At 43.9% G+C, this 16,558-nt stretch overlaps 1 protein-coding gene across 1 annotated transcript in view; it reads right to left on the bottom strand.

Annotated features, from left to right (window-relative positions):
• Window positions 1–9,500, bottom strand: part of Swap70 (switching B cell complex subunit SWAP70) — a 65,124-nt gene extending 55,624 nt beyond the window's left edge. Inside the window, exon 1 of the mRNA XM_006978584.4 lies at window positions 9,269–9,500. Within this exon, the coding sequence (XP_006978646.1) occupies window positions 9,269–9,367 (99 nt within the window). The 5' untranslated portion in view covers window positions 9,368–9,500. The remainder of the gene's footprint in view (window positions 1–9,268) is intronic.
• Between the last annotated feature and the right edge of the window lie 7,058 nt (window positions 9,501–16,558).

Raw genomic sequence — 16,558 nt, 5'->3', positions numbered from 1 at the left:
AGGCAGAGCCAGGCGATCTCTGTGAGTTCGAGGCCAGCCTGGGCTACCAAGTGAGTTCCAGGAAAGGCGCAAAGCTACACAAGAGAAACCCTGTCTCGAAAAAAAAAAAACAAAAAAAGAAAGAAAGAAAGTTAATAATGTGCAGATTTCTAGGAAATGTTTTTCCTCTCGATTGCTGAGAACTGCAGTGTAAAGTAGACTTGGAGTGAAAGAAAGACTGTGAAGAAGTGAAGAATGCCCTAGTCCCAGCTATCCAGGCGGCTGAGCAGGGAGGATTCTGTGAATCCGTGAGTTCTAGGCCAACCTGGGCAAAACAGTTAAAACCCCATTTCAAGAGGGAAAAAGTTAGGCCTTATAGCTCAGTACTATAATCTGCCAGCACTGGGGAGGCTGAGAAAAGAGGATCACCTTGAGTTTGAGGCCAGTGTGGGCTATGCAGGAAGTTCCAGGCCACAGTGGACTAGAGTGTGAGACAAAAAATAAAGGTGCTGAGACACAGGCTACACTCCAGGTTCTGTGGTGAGGTAGGAATGACGTGAGAAAGAGAACCCAGCTGTTCTGATCTACTACTGATAATGAACAGGAAGAAGGTTCTGGACATCCCCTTGCTGGGCAGGAATGAGAAATACCTGGCCAGTGGTGGCCAGTTTAGAAAGCAGATACCTGTAGCTTCGTTACTATGTCCCTGTGGGACAGTAGTGAGACCCAAAGGAAACAGGAAGGGGCTCAGGTTGTAAGATCTGAGTTTTAGGATCAGAAATGTTGGGCTAAGGTGGACGGACAACACCAACAGTGCCCTGATACTCGAGTATTATCTTCAATAAGACAAGAGTTTACATTTATTTTTATTTTTTTTTAAGATTTATTTATTTTATGTGCATCAGTGTATACACACACACACACACACACACACACACACACACACACACACACATACACCATGTGTGTGCCTGGAACCCACAGAGGTCAAAAGAAGACATCAGGTCCCCCTTCTTAAGCCCCCCACATGTATTTTTTTAAACACAAAATTTCCAAGTTATCACACTGCACATTCTCTAGCGAAGAACAGGAACTAGAAATAACTCATAGCTCACTCCTATCCACTGTAAGATTTGGAAATATCTCTTGTTCTTTCTATTTGGAGAGCTGTCTTTTTTGTTTTGTTGTTTTGTTTTGTTTTGTTTTTTCAAGACAGGGTTTCTCTGTGTAGCTTTGCGCCTTTCCTGGAACTCACTCTGTAGACCAGGCTGGCCTCGAACTCACCGAGATCCGCCTGCCTCTGCCTCCAGAGTGCTGGGATTAAAGATGTGCACCAACACCGCCTGGCTGGAGAGCTATCTGTACTCGTTTGTTTTGGTAAAAGATTAAAACTATTTACAGACTTTTTTCTTTGAGACAGGGTCTCACCATGTAATGCAAACCAGCCTCTCCTTCTCGAGCCTCCAGTCTCAAGGCTGTGGGGTGCTGCTGTAACAGCAGGCGGGGACTGCCACAGTGCTGGCTTACAATGCCTCGCAGGAGGCTCCCTTACCATTTGAATCCCCTAACCTTGCTTTTTAAAATCAGAATTTTTGATTTCCCAACATAAAGAGCTTTTACCGCAGTGGTTAGCAGGGAAAACACAGACTGCAGGATTAGGAACACAATGCTATTCATGCCAAGTACATGAGAATTAACCACGGCTTTGTGTCTGAGTTCCACACAAAGTAAGGCCTTCTCTATAATTTGCTTCCTTCTGTTTACAGCTGATTACTCTTACCTGGTCAATTACTTTAACAATCCAGGTTAAAACTTTTGAAACTAGATGCCTACATGGGAACAAAATACAAGATACTATTCAAAAGCTATGCAAACCAACACCAAGTTGAAGAATAAAAAACAACTGATTCAAAATCTTTTGAGCCTAATGGTTCAGTCCTGTAATCCAACCTCTTGGGAGGCTAACACAGATGTATTTGTGAGTCTGGGCTACAGAATGAGTCCCTACTGGGGGAGACTATGAATGAATAGCTATCATTGAGAAAATAAGATGCAGCCGGGAGATGGTGGTGCACGCCTTTAATCCCAGCCCTTGAGGGGCAGAGGCAGATGGATCTCTATGAGTTCGAGGCCAGTCTGGTCTACAAAGTGAGTTCTAGGCCAGACTCCAAAACTACACAGAGAAACCCTGTCTCGAAAAACCGGAAAAAGAAAGAAAGAAAGAAAGAAAGAGAGAGAGAGAGAGAGAGAGAGAGAGAGAGAGAGAGAAAGAAAGAAAGAAAAAGAAAATGAGATGCAAACTACAAACACTGTCCCTCTAAAAGTAATTTTTACTTAAATCCTCACTGTAATTGTTTCTAAAAACAAAAAAACCAAAACAAAACAAAACAGAGCCAGTACACTTATTTTAAGGCATTTCCAGCACTAACATGTAATTCACACTGAAGCCGTAATTGCAAACTAAACTTTATAATAAAGGTTGCAAAAATATCACGAGTTTGCTATATTTAAGAGAAAAACATTTATAACACTATTTATAACTATATAATCACTATATAACAACAAGAGTCTTAATTTAAGGTACATTGTGAACTCTGGAAGGAGTGTCAAGGCAGAGAACTAGTGTGAGCCAAGAGACTTTTCATTTTGTAAATGCTCTTTGTACAGATGAACTATGACAGTTCCTCTTAAATAATTAAGCAGTAACTTTTATTATTGTATGCTAGCATTATATATAATTCTTAGCAAGGAACAACCAATGAAATGCTAACTAATGTGATGGTAGTTTTTAAATAACCGTAGAATAAAGAACAATCAGAAGCCAGCAAGATAGTTCTGTGGGGAAAGACATTTGCCAAGAGGACTGACAAGCTGTTTGATTCCTGGGACCCACATCTAAAAGGAGAGAGCCAACCCTCTAAAGCTGTCCCCTGACCTCTGTGTACACACTGTGACCTGTTCACACACCTCACCTAAATAAATATACAAATAAATATAATAAGTGTAATTATTTTCTCTATTTCAAACAATACACCCAAACCTATTTCAATTATGACTTCTGAGAACTTATACCATGACCTAAAAACAATGTCTATTTCAAATGGCAGATTACTAAAGTCTCTGAAAGTATGGAATCTACAGGAAACTGTCTCACATTTAAAAATAATAAAAAGGGCACTGGGAAGGCAGAGGCAGGTGGATCTCTGTGAATTCAAGGCCAGCCTATTCTACGTAGTGAGTTGGGGAGGGGAGACACGACAGGACATGGGGGGGATGATGGGAGGGGACCATGACAGACAAGAACAAGTACTCTTAACTGCTGAAGTATCTCTCCAGCACCATGATTAAAATTTAAAAAAAAGAAACTGAACTTAATCCCTTAAGTGTCTGTCTGTATTCTAACATGTGAAACAGAGCAACACCAAATCAATACTAGAATAAAATAATGAGCTGCCTTTTAACAATATAATCATAGATTGGGCTAATAGAGCTGATGCCTTCTAAAGTGGGCAGAAATGGTTCCCTTCTTTGTGGGGAAGAGGGGACTTTTGAAGACCACTGACCTGCAGTGACCATGTACCCACTTGTTTTAACAAGGCAGCATCCCTGTGACAATGCTGAACAACTGCTGTATCACAACCTTGTAAGCCACACATGGTTTTTAATGACATGTTCCATGTCTTAATATTTATTTGCTTGTTTTTATCTGTAGATGTGTGTGCCTGGATGCATGTACATGCACTGTGTGAATGAGGGAACCCACAGAGGTCAGAAGAGAGCACTGGATCCCCTGGAACTGGAACTGCAAATGGTTGTGAGTCACCATGTATGTGGGTATTAGGAACTGACCCGGTTCCCCTACAAGAGCTATAAGTGCTCTGTAACAGTTGAGCCATCCCTCCAGGTCCCATACATTTTTATTTTACTGATAAGTTCAGTGAAAGTCTATAGTTGCAATACCAAAATAATGTCATTGCGTTATTAAATTTTTCTTAGGATTTTGTTTCAAACTGAGTATCTTCTATCCAATGACATTTCTACTGTTTGTGTTTCCTATCTTCTTGTGCTGATATGATATCTGTCTTGTGTTAATATGAAGTGCTACACTTCATATCACATATGCCAATCCACTGCATGTATGTGGAGGTCGTGGACAACTTGCAGAAGTCACTTCTCTCCTTCCACCAGGGGGGTCCCAACAACCACACTCAGGTAGTCAGGTCTGGGAACTCACTGGCCCTCTGGCTACCATGGAGCACTATACAGCCAGGACTACCTTAAACTTGCAGTCATCCTCCTTCCTCAAATTCTCAAGTGTTGGGATTACAAGTGTGAGCCACCATTCCTAACTAGACCTCTTGTCTTTTAAGGATAGGGCAGCTATCTATGCAGTATAGTCTATATGGGCAGGGGGCAGAGGGAAGGAAGAAACAGGCTTTTTTTTTTTTTTTTTTTTTTTGGTTTTTGGTTTTTTGGAGACAGGGTTTCTCTATGTAACAGTCCTAGCTGTCCTGGAACTCCTTTGTAGACCAGGGTAGCCAAAAACTTACAGAGATCAGAGATCCACCTGCCTCTGCCTCCTGAGTGCTGGAATGAAAGGCGTGTGCCACCACAGCTGGCTCTAAACAGGAATCTTTCAATGATTTCACACCCTCTTAATCTACATGCCAAAATTTAAAGTCTTTGAAAGCAAAAGCTCCTATTTCTTTTCCCCCATGTCTCACAACCACGTCAGCTGCACTGCGCACAATGCCAACACAAGAAGCTTCCCTTCTATACTTACTGAATGTATCAATCTGTGCCAAAAATTATGAAGGTAGGCCAGCAAGATGGCTCAGAAATGCAAGCCTGAAGACATGAGTTCAATCCCCAGAACCCACTGTGGAGGGAGATAAAAGACTCCTGAAAGTTGTTCTCTAAACACCACAGACATACCATGGCATGCACACTTCTGATTTCACACACATATCACACACACACACACACACACACAATAATAATAAGCAAACTTTTTTTTTTTTTTTAGTTATGAAGGTGGAGCTGGAGAGATGATTCAGCAGTTAAAAGCACTGGCTGTTCTTCCATAGGACCCAGGTTTGATTCCCAGTACCCATATAATGGCTTGCCATTGTTTGTAATTCAAGTCCCAGGGGGTCCTATGCCCTCTTTTGGCCTCTGAGGGCACTACATACATGTGGTGCACAAATATACATACAGGCAAAATACCCATACACATAAAACATAAAAATAAAATAAACTTGTCTTGAAAAATAAAGAGAAGGGCTAGAGAGATGGCTCAGTAGTTAAGAGCATGTACTGATCTTGCAGAGGACCAGAGTTCGGTTCCTAGCACCCACTCACAACTACCTGTAACTCCAATTCCAGAGGATTTGATGTCTCTGATCTCCTTAGGCACATGCACTCACACAACGACACATAATTTAAAAGTAATAAAAATAAATCTTTTAGTACAAAAATCTTTAATTAAAAAGAAAGAAAGAAAAAAACAAAAAGTAGACCAGCAAAATGGCTCAGCGGGTAAAGGTGCTTGGCGCCAGGTCTGGAGAGAACTGACTCCCCCACATTGTCCTGCACTAAAAATAAACATAAAATAAATTAATGAACAGACAAATAAGATAAACTGGGCATGGTTTCTACATGCTATCTCAGCACCTGAAAGGGAAAGGCAGGAAGATTGCTGTAAGTTTGAAGTTGGCCTGGTCTACACAGCAAGTTCCAGCCCATTCAGGACGACATACAAAGATTCTGTCTAAAAAAATAAAGTTAAATTAAAATAAATAAATAGATACATAAATAGAGATGGAAGTATAGCTGAGTGATAAAGAGCTTGCTTAGAATGCAGCAGGCCCTGGGTTCAATTTCCAGCGCTACAAAAGTGAAAAAATAAATAAGTGCAGGGCGGCGGTGGCGCACGTCTTTAATCCCAGCACTCGGGAGGCAGAGCCAGGCGGATCTCTGTGAGTTCAAGACCAGCCTGGTCTACAGAGTGAGATCCAGGACAGGCACCAAAACTACACAGAGAAAAACCCTGTCTCAAAAAATCAAAAAAAAAAAAAAAGTAAGCAGAGGCTGTGTGGAGGTGCATGTGGCTCAGTCAGTAAGTGGGGGGGGGGGGGGGGGGGACCTGAATTCAATCCCTAGCACCTATGTGAAAATACCCAGCATGGTGGTGTGTGCTGTAATCCCAGCACTGGGGAGGTGGAGACAGGAGGATTCCCAAGAGCTCAACAACCACCAGCCTAGTCTAACTGGTGAGCTCAAGTCAATGAGGGACCTTCTGCGAGAGGTACATGGCATTCCTGAGGATGGCACCAGAGGTTACCCTCTGCCCTCTACAAGCACCATGTACCCATGTGCACCCACACATACAGAAGCACATGCATACACAGATACACATAGAGTTTTTAAGTAAAAATGGGGCTAGAGGAATAGCTCAGAGGTAGAGTGTTAGCCTAGCATGCTGGGTTCCATCCCCAATACAGAGGGGAAAAAAATCCTAAAGGCCTAAAACTACTAACCTTTTATTAAATTAACATGGTACTTTATACACACTAGGAAGACAAAAATTTTTGTATAAATAAACCAATACATTAATTGCAAAACACTACTGTTCAGCAATGAAATAATCAAAACACCAAGAAATTTAAATTAAAATATTTTCAGTTCCAAAAACACTGACAAGATGTACACACTGAATTAATCCAAAGTCTCTTATGTAGACACAGGAGAGACCAAATACAACTTCACAGATGTGCTAACAACATGTGATTGAAACTATGAACTGAGATTATACACTTCCTGCCTAGGTTGCTGTCAACAACTCCCTAAGGGGCCAGCAGGCTGGCTCAGTGGGCTAAAGGTGCTTGCTGCCAAGCCTGATGACTTGAGCTTGACCCTGGGAAGCCACCCAATGGAAGGACAGAACTGACTCCTGAAAGTTGTCCTCTGATCTCCAGATCCACACTGACACACAAACTACGCTGAGGTAAGCACCCACATACAAAGACACACACAATGACATTTAAAAAATGGAAGTTCTCTGGGGAGAGCAGAGGTTTCCATTTAATTAAAAAAAAAAATCCCCTAGGTTCTTTTCCTCAAATTTTTAATGGAGTACAATGAGAGTAATAGAATTTTATCTCATCTATGTCCTCAATTGGAAAAGGGGGGCGGGAAGGAGAATTAAGAAACATTGGCTTTCAAATGTGAAAATCTTGCTGGGTATGGTGGTGCACACTCAGCACTAGGGAGGCAGAGGCAGGTGGATCTCTGTGAGTTCCAGGCCAGCCTGGTCTACATGTGTTCCAGGACAGCCAGGGCTACATAGTGAGACCTTGTCTCAAAAAAAAAAAAAAAAAAAAAAAAAAAAAAAGGTGAAAATCTTAGATCTAACCTAGCTACTGCTTACACTGTAACTTGGGACAAGTCACTCTTTAGAAGCTTCAACTACCATATCAACAAAATTGAGGGGTAACCTGGGACTATATGGAGGAAAGATGAACTATTTTCTTAAGTTCATTGAAAGTTAAAAAATAATAATATTGATGTTTTCCAATGTATACAAAGTAATAAGTATGACAATTATGCACAAAGAAGAAAGGGTAGTGCATTTTACATGGCATAAAGCTTCTACCTTTCTCTTGAAGTGGCAAAATAGTAATTCTAAGTACACAGAACAAAAGAGAGAGAGAGAGAAAACAGAAGCCAAATCATAAAATGGCAACCCTAAATCTAACAATATCAATCATTACATTAAATATAAATGGCCTAAATACTCTGGTTAAGACAGGTGTTATACCAAGGCTATACAGAGAAACCCTGTGTCAAAAAAAATATATAATAAAAATAAAAATAAAAAAGACAGGTGTCAAATTGGTTAAAACAAGACCTGGCTACACACTATACAAAAATTATAATAGTAGGTAAAATTAAAAATAGTCATACAGCTCTATTCAGAAGCACAAGTAAACTAGAAACATAAATCTTCAAAGGTAAATATATAACTATGGCACATCTATACAGTGTAATAACCTAGCAATAACAACAAAATACAAAGCTAGGTTACTTTCTAAGGCATTTATCTGAGTAAAGGAAGCCAGCTTCAGTAGATCCCATTCATATCAGGCTGTAGAAAAAGAAAAACTAGAACAGATCAATGGTGACCACCTATTGGAGACAGGGCAGTATGACAAAGCTTTGTGGGAAGGAACTGATGAAATCTTAGTCAGTGATAGTGACTTCCTACATGTGCTAAAACTCACTGAACTGTACACCAGAAACGCCTATTAACTTTTAAAAATATTATCTTTAAATTATATGAATGCGTGCTGCTCATTTTCACGTGAGTGCTGCTGCCCACAGAAGCAAGAGACATCAGATGCCCCTGGAGCTGGAGTTACAGAGAGTTGTGAGCCGCCCCACGTGGGTGCTGGGAACGGAATTCTGGTCCAATGGAAAAGCAGTCGCTCTTAGCTACTGAGCCATCCATCTCTCTGGGCCCCTAAATATTAATTTTTAAAGTAAAAGTATGTGGCTAGTTTCCATCGGCCCTTCTAGACTATGATTTAATGAATAAGATCAAAAGGAAAACAAGCGAGTACGCCAAATCCTACTGACATAAAAGCCTCAACTGAAAAGAACTTCCTCATTTACTGCACAAAATATACAAAGCAAACCCAATCTTCGGAAACTTCTTCCCAGAAGAGGCTAAAAAAACAGTCATTGAGATCCAAAATGTGTATATTTGAAAAATGCCTGTGAATGGCTCTTCTTGTCCGTTTCTATATCTCAGACTTTTCAAGAGGCTGCCAATTTCTCCTGGCTGAGCGCCACTTTGGGGTTTACTCAACTTACAAGTGTCCCTTTATGCGTACCTCATACTCTGGGGTCCTCGGGCAGCCCTGACGAGGACTCTGCAAAAGCAATGGCCTTTGCAGAGAGAGCCAGCAAGATCTGGGCTGCTCGGCACGCGCTCTCACTAGCCCCAAGGTCTGCGGGCGCGGGGCGGGGAGGCGCCCGGACTCCCCGACACCCCGTCAGAGGGACGCCCCGCGAGTCCCGCGGCGGCCCTGCGAGCGCACCCGTCTCAGCCGTCGCGGGACCGGAGGGGCGCGCCCGGCCCTGCGCAATGTCCCGAGGCCAGAAGGAAGCGTGTGGACCGCCGCCCCGCCGCGTTCCCCACCACCCCTCCCGGCGGACACCGCCGCGGGTCCCGTCCCGTTCCCCCCCCCCCCCCCCGACCCCGGGAAGCGCCGGCAGCGGAGCCCACCTTGAGCTGCGACTTGGAGACCTTGCCGCTGCGGTCCAGGTCGAGCGCGGTGAAGGCGTGCCAGATGGCTTTGAGCAGCTCGTCCTTCAAGCCCCCCATGGCCCCGGCCGCGCTGCCACGACGGACCCGGCCCGCCCAGTCGGCCCCTCGGCGCCTCTGCCTCCAGCAGGAGCTCCACAGACGACGCTGCCCGCCGTGCGGTCACCTGACCCCGGCAGACCCCGCCCCCTCTGGGCCCGCCCCCTTGAGGCCCTACCCCTCCGTCCCGCCCGCCGGTCCCCGGGACGGCCGCCTCTGTCCAGTATGGGTTTGTAAACACCATGCCAAGTCCCCGGCTGGGTTTCCACACCAGCTCAGGCCTCCAAAGAAATGTCCCCCATCCCGAGGAGCACAGAAGACTGGAGAGATCAGCCTCTGCGGCCTCTATGGGAGTCTCATAGTTATTAAAGGAACCTTGGTTCAGTCCTGGGAGGGAGTCATGGTCTCAGGCTGGACAAGACCGCGGAAAATGTCCAGAGCGAGCCTGGAATGCTTAATCCCAAATCGGGAAGGATGAGGAAGGGGACAGAAACAAAAAAGAAGCCTCTGGGGAAAGTTGGTTTGTGCATTTCGCAAAGGTACATTGGTGTCTCTCTCTAGTGGCCTCTGGGAGGGCAACAAGTTTTAACGAGAGTTAAAAGTTAATGATGGGCTGATAAGATGGTAAGGCTCTTGCTGCCAAACCTGAAGACTGAGTTCCATCTCCTGAACCCACATGGTGGAATGAGAACTAACTACTGCAAGTTGTCTCCTGACTCCCACCGCATGCCGACACGCATACACACTTAAAAAAATGTGTAAAACTAAGATAATAAGCACAACAACCTTTTCTTCCTAACCATGGCCGCTCGGGATCAGTTCACCTCTTAGGAAGGGTTCCACAGAGGTGATGCTGATGTCACTGGTGGATTGTGCTTGCATGGATGGAAATCTCTGTCAACCCCAGCAAATCACTCCATCCATTACTAGTGAGAACGGTTAACCCACTAAAAAGAACCTGTTCAGACCTAGAGAAGTAACCCCCTGGCTGTAATTGCTCGACTTACATCTCTTACCACCGGTCGTTTCAACTCTCTTGGCTTCAAATTCTCCACAAATGAAATGAGCATGGGATACCAGATGTTCCAAAAGGCTCTTCCACTGCCTGGGATAGTGACTATGACTGGATGACTTGAATGATCACAACATCGCCTCTTCTGTCCAATCCTAAACCCAATTTAGACACTATGGAAAGGACTATCAGAAGTCAAAAGCAGGAGCTTCTCAGATTAAAAGTGTAGCTTATTTTTCTTCTTTAAAGTTCCTTTGGGCTTACCTGGTATAACAACACACACCTTTAATGCCAGCACTAGAGAGGCAGAGGCAGGTGAATCTCTATGAGTTCAGGGCCAGCCTGCTCTATACAATGAGTTCCAGGAGAGCCAGAGCTACATAGTGTCTTGCAAAAACCAAATAAAAAAGTTTCTTTGGGCTGAGGGTGTTGCTCAGTCGGTAGAGAGCTTGCCAGCATTCGAAAAGCCCTGGCTTTGATCCCTAGCACCACATGGTAGCAAGTCAGGCATGGTGGTTCATGCCTGTAATTTCAGTACTTGGAATTCAGAAGTTCAATGTCATCTTTGCTGCATATGGAGATGGAAGCCAGCCAGGACTAAATGAAACCCTACTTATAAGTAAGTTAATAAACTTCCTTGCCAGGTGGTGGTGGCAGCGGCGCACGACTTTAATCCCAGCACTCAGGAGACAGAGCCAGGCGGATCTCTGTGTGTTCGAGACCAGCCTGGGCTACCAAGTGAGTTCCAGGAAAGGCACAAAGCTACACAGAGAAACCCTGTCTCAAAAAAAAAATATATATATATATATATATAAAATAAACTTCCTTGATGTCCACATATGTCTTATTTTAAAGGGAGGCTAGGGAGATGAGCAGATTTGGAAAAAGCAGAAGAAAGAATAAGCTCGAACAATGAGTTTAAAGTCACAGGGCTGAAGGTAGGGACAAAACAACGGGACCATCTTCCTCACTTGACAGCCGTAGGAGTGCCACCCCATTTCATTAGCACTGGTCGGGATTTTTCTTGTCCTCTCAGAATCTGGTTTCTATTGTTTATCTTCTCCAACTCCAGTCCAAATTCTCAGTCAGCAAATAACACAAGGTTTAACCTCTAATTCATTTATGCCAAGTCAGCCTGCCCTAAGTAGTAGCTAAAAAAAAACCCCAAACCAGGCATGGCAATGCACACCTGTCCTCAAGAGGTGGGATAGAAGGATGGCTGTGCATTTGAGCCACTCTGTTCTACACCATGCATTCCTGGGCTAAAGAGCAAAACTCTGCAGAAGAAAAGAAGAGGAGGAGGAGGAGGAAGAGGAAGAAGAAGAAAAAAGAGAAGAAAGAAAGAAGGAAAGAAGAGAGGAGGAGGAGGAGGAGGAGGAGGAGGAAAAAGAAGAAATCCTAATTCTGAAGGTTCAGTTTAACCACTAGATGACACTTTCTGTCAGTATCTAGAAGACCTAAGCATATTTCAAAGCCTTTTTTCTAAGCTATTCTGCACTTCCAAATTCCTACTTCTCCTATGATTCCTGTTCCTTTTTCTCCTAAGTTGGATGGTTAGTTGGTTCCTTCATTTGCTAGTATTGCAAATAAGAACCAACACACCTTGCTCCTGCAGTGTCTTATTTTATTTATTGTTTGATCTAACCCTGGGAGTCATTTGTCATCACTTATTTAACATTTTACTAATTAGTCAAGTCCACCCTATTTAATGTGAAACTACAAAAATACGAAGATCAGTAGGCATGAGTCATTTGGGGTCAGTTTGGAAGATGGCTGCTTACTGCACAGATGGGGGCAGAATCTTGGCTTTCCCATTCAATCACCTATGAATAAATATCAAGTTTCATTTCCTTGCATATAAAATGAAGTGGAGTACTATTATTTATTATGTTAAATATGAGGCTGAAATGACAAGCTAGTGTGACACACACTATCACAATATCAGACAATGCTAATATTTGACTCATGTGATGGTTTTATCTTATGTCAATTTAGCCAAACTGGAATTTAGTCCCTAAATTTCCTCCCCCACTCCTTTTTTTGAAATAGCATTTCACTATGTAGCTTTAGCTAGGGGGAATTCCCTATGTAGACAAGGACCTGGCTGTCCTCCAACTCATAGGCTTTTTGCCTGCCCTTGCCTCTGGAGTGGTAATTTTTTTTTTGGGGGGGGGGTGTTTAGAGACAGGGTTTCTCTGCGTAGCTTTGTGCCTTTCCTGGAGCTCACTTGGTAGCCCAGGCTGGTCTCGAACTCACAGAGATCCGCCTGGCTCTGCCTCCCGAGTGCTGGGATTAAAGGCGTGCGCCACCACTGCCCCGCTGGAGTGGTAAAATTAAAAACATACACGACCACACCTGGCCTCCTCCTGAAAAAATTTTTTCTTTATATTTACATGTGTGTATGCGGGTGTCTGGGGAGGCCATAAGAGGGTATCATATCTCCCTGAAACTGGAGTTATAGGCAGTTGTAAGCTGCCCGATATAGTATTGGGAACCAAACTCAGATCATCTACAGTTACAGTACACACTCTTAACCACTGAGCCATCTGGCCAGGCCCCATATGGAACACACTGTAAATTCTAGCAGTCAGGAGACTGAGACAAAATTAGCAAAATCAGGGATAACTTGAGCTACATTGTGAGTTCAAGACCTGTATGAGCTATATAGAGAGAGACCTTGCCTCAAAGCATGGTGGGGAGGGTATAAGGAAAAGAAAGGTATTAGTATCCTCCCAAAAAAAAATCCATATGCTGAAGTCCTAACCCCAGTACTTCAGAATAGCATCATATTTGGAGAGGGGTCTTTTTAGAAATCATTCTGATCCAGTATGCCTGGCGTCCTCATAAAAAGGAGAAATTTGGACACACGCACGCACATGGGAAAAACACCATGCAATAGGAAGCCAGAGATCAGAGTAATGTAGATCTTCAAGTTAAGGAACACTAAGGATTATGAGCAAACAGCCAGCAGCTGGGAGACATGCAATACATTCTTCCTCACAGTCCTTAGATAGAACCAACCCTGCCAACAACTTGGTATTAGACAGCCCCCACCCTGGTAACTCCCCCAACCTCCCAGTCCCCAACTCTTCAATCCACCACCACCCCATAATAAATACCTCTTATTTAAGGCATCCAGTTCTATGGTTTAAGGAACTTAGTCTGGGATATTTTGTTACAACACCTCTAGCAAACTAATACAATTGGATTAAAGATGACACCTGTTACATAATGGCAGAAAGCTTGGCAACATTGTTACCTAAAATTACAAAAATTAGAGAGGCTGGCCAGACAGCTCAGTGGGTTAAGACATTACTCACCAAGATGAACAACCAGAGTCTGAATCCTGGGACCGCATGCTGGAAGGAAAGGATCAACTCCAGAAAGCTGTCCTCTGTTGGCATCACATACTCACCATGGCATATTCGTGCCCACACATATACATACATGTATACACACATGTACACAAATAAATAAAGGTTATTTTTGAAAGTTTCAAAAATAGAAAGAATAGGCTAATTCAAAAATATTTTAATGGGGTTTGAGCACAGACTGCATGAATGGACAATTGCAAGCATCAGATATCTCCTTATGACCTGTTGGCCAGGGAGGCCCCAGAGTACCTCCACCCCAAACAACATAGGATATTGCCCTTGTTCTTTGTTGCCCGCCAGAACAAAATGCAAAATCCTACTACTGCAGCTCTGTGGCTTCAGGACAGAGAAATCGGGCTGGAACTAATGTGAAAATGTCCTCCCTGCCAGCTAGACTTCATTGTGCCAGAAGGTACTGTGCAGACCCCTGGGGGAGAAATGGCACCAAGGGCAGTACTCAGCAGCAAACCTTGTATCTTAGTTACTGCTCTATTGCTTTGGAGAGACACCATGACCAAGGCAAAAAAAAAAAATTTAACTCCAAGGCTGGCTTACAGTTTCAGAGAGTTAGTCCATGATCATCATGGCAGGGAGCATGGCAGCAGGCAGGCAGGTAGGCAGGCTGGCCGGCTGGCAGACAAGCAGGCAGGCATTGGAACAATAGCTGAGAGCTCACATCTGATCTGTAAGTTGCAGACAGAGAAAGAGAGATTGGGCCTGACATAAGCTTTTAAAACCTCAAAGCCCACCTCCAGTGACACATCTCCTCCAAGAAGGCCACACCTCCTCATCCTTCCCAAACAGTTCCACAAACTGGGGACCAAGCATTCAAACATAGGAGCCTATGAAGGCCATTCTTATTGAAACACCACACCCTGTATTCTACAATACTGACCCCATTGCACGAATCCTAAATGGTCTTATAATAAAAACCTGGAGCCAGATATCAGGGTGAAAGCTGAAAGATCAGAGCAAGCCATAGCCACCACCTCTTACCTCCCCAACTCCTCAGCCTGAAAGAGCGTGAGTTCCTGTCTCCTCCCACCTTATATTCCTTTCTCTACCCAGCCATATCACTTCCTGTCTCAACCTTCCTGGTGCTGGGATTAAAGGTGTGTGATCCCAAGTGCTGGAATTAAAAGTGTGTGCCACCACTGCCTGGCTCTGTTTCTCTCTCTCTCTCTCTCTCTCTCTCTCTCTCTCTCTCTCTCTCTCTCTCTTTGGTTTTTCGAGACAGGGTTTCTCTGTGTAGTTTTGTGCCTTTTCTGGATCTCCCTCTGTAGACCAGGCTGGCCTTGAACTCACAAAGATCCGCCTGGCTTTGCCTCCTGAGTGCTGGGATTAAAAGCATGTGCCACCACAGCCCATCTCCTGTTTCTCTTTTAGACTGGATTAATCTCATGTAGCCTAGTGTGGCCTTGAACTCACAAAGATCCAGACAAATCTCTGCCTCTGCCTCTGCCTCTGCCTCCCTAGTGCTAGGATTAAAGGTATGTGCCACCATTGCCTGACCTCTATGGCTAACTCTGTGGCTAGCTCTGTCCTCTGATCTTTAGGCAAGCTTTATTTCCTAGATTACAAACAATTATCACCACACTGACCTGTCAAGTAAGATGTGCCCACTGGTACAATAGTGGCATGAAGCTTATTGGGGTCACCAACCACTTTTGGATTGAAATTGAGGTTTGCTTCATAGGAAGGAATTCATACCTTATACCTGGTGTTGCCTGTAAATCTAAATAGATGCCCATGACTATGGCTCCAGTTCATAGACCTTAGGGACAACCCATTATTGTTGTCTTGCCAAATGGGCATGCTGGCAATCTGCCTTTTCAATAATTATATTTATACACATAGATTAATGCTGCTTCACCTTGGCCAGAGAAGCTTTTGTCTGCAGTAGTTGGCAATTAATGTCGAGTCATAACTAGTCAAAGAGCTGAGACTGAGTGACTGTTGAGTGATCAGCTCTACCTGGGACATTTCTGCTAAGGCTCTGGGAACACCACGGAAGAGGGCATGGAGAGAAAACAAGGACTGAGGACGGGAAGAACACTGGGAAATGCTGTCTTTCGGACATAGCGCGGCCGTTACACTGGGGAACTCACTGTAGCTGTGGTTACCTATACAGGATCAAGCCAACAAGAGCATCCAGCATTCCAGTAGCCAGCACTATGGCTTACCAAAACGGGGCGGAGGGGGTGGGGAGAGCTGGGCACAGCGACCCATACCTTGGGCTGCAGAAGCAAGCAGATTTCTGTGAGTTTGAAGCCAGACTGGTCTACATTCCAAGTCAGCCAGGGCTACATAATGAGACCTCATCTCAATTTAAAAAAAAAAAAAAAAAAAAAGGACATGTAGGAGGGAGAGGGATTGTTTAAGCAGGGGGTACCTGGGGAGAGGGAAAGGGGAAGCCGGGAGACAAGGTCAGGCCACATTGCTTATAAGTATGAAATTATCAAAGGGAAAAATATTCTATTAAAATAGAGAGTACTATAGCAATGACTAGGCACTGGCTATTCTTACAGAGGACCCAAGCTCGTATCCCAGCGCCCACACAGGGGCTTGCAACACTCTGCAACTCCAGTTCCTGAGAATCCAATGCCCTCTTCTGGCCTCCACAGGCACTGCACACACATGGTGCACAGATATACATGCAGGTAAACACCCATACATAGAAAAATAAAATATCAAATTAAGAATAAAGAGGATTTAGGGCATAGTACATGCTTAACATGTTCACGTACAGGCTTAAGCCCCTGGGCTACCTGAGATCATCTCTCAAAAATAAAAATAAAAAATAGAAGTTGAATTACACAAGTCACA

Source organism: Peromyscus maniculatus, chromosome 1, assembly GCF_049852395.1.
Source record: "Peromyscus maniculatus bairdii isolate BWxNUB_F1_BW_parent chromosome 1, HU_Pman_BW_mat_3.1, whole genome shotgun sequence".
Classification (NCBI taxonomy): Eukaryota; Metazoa; Chordata; class Mammalia; order Rodentia; family Cricetidae; genus Peromyscus; species Peromyscus maniculatus.
The sequence above is the reverse complement of the archived record's forward strand: the minus strand, read 5'-3'. Positions and strand labels throughout refer to the sequence as shown.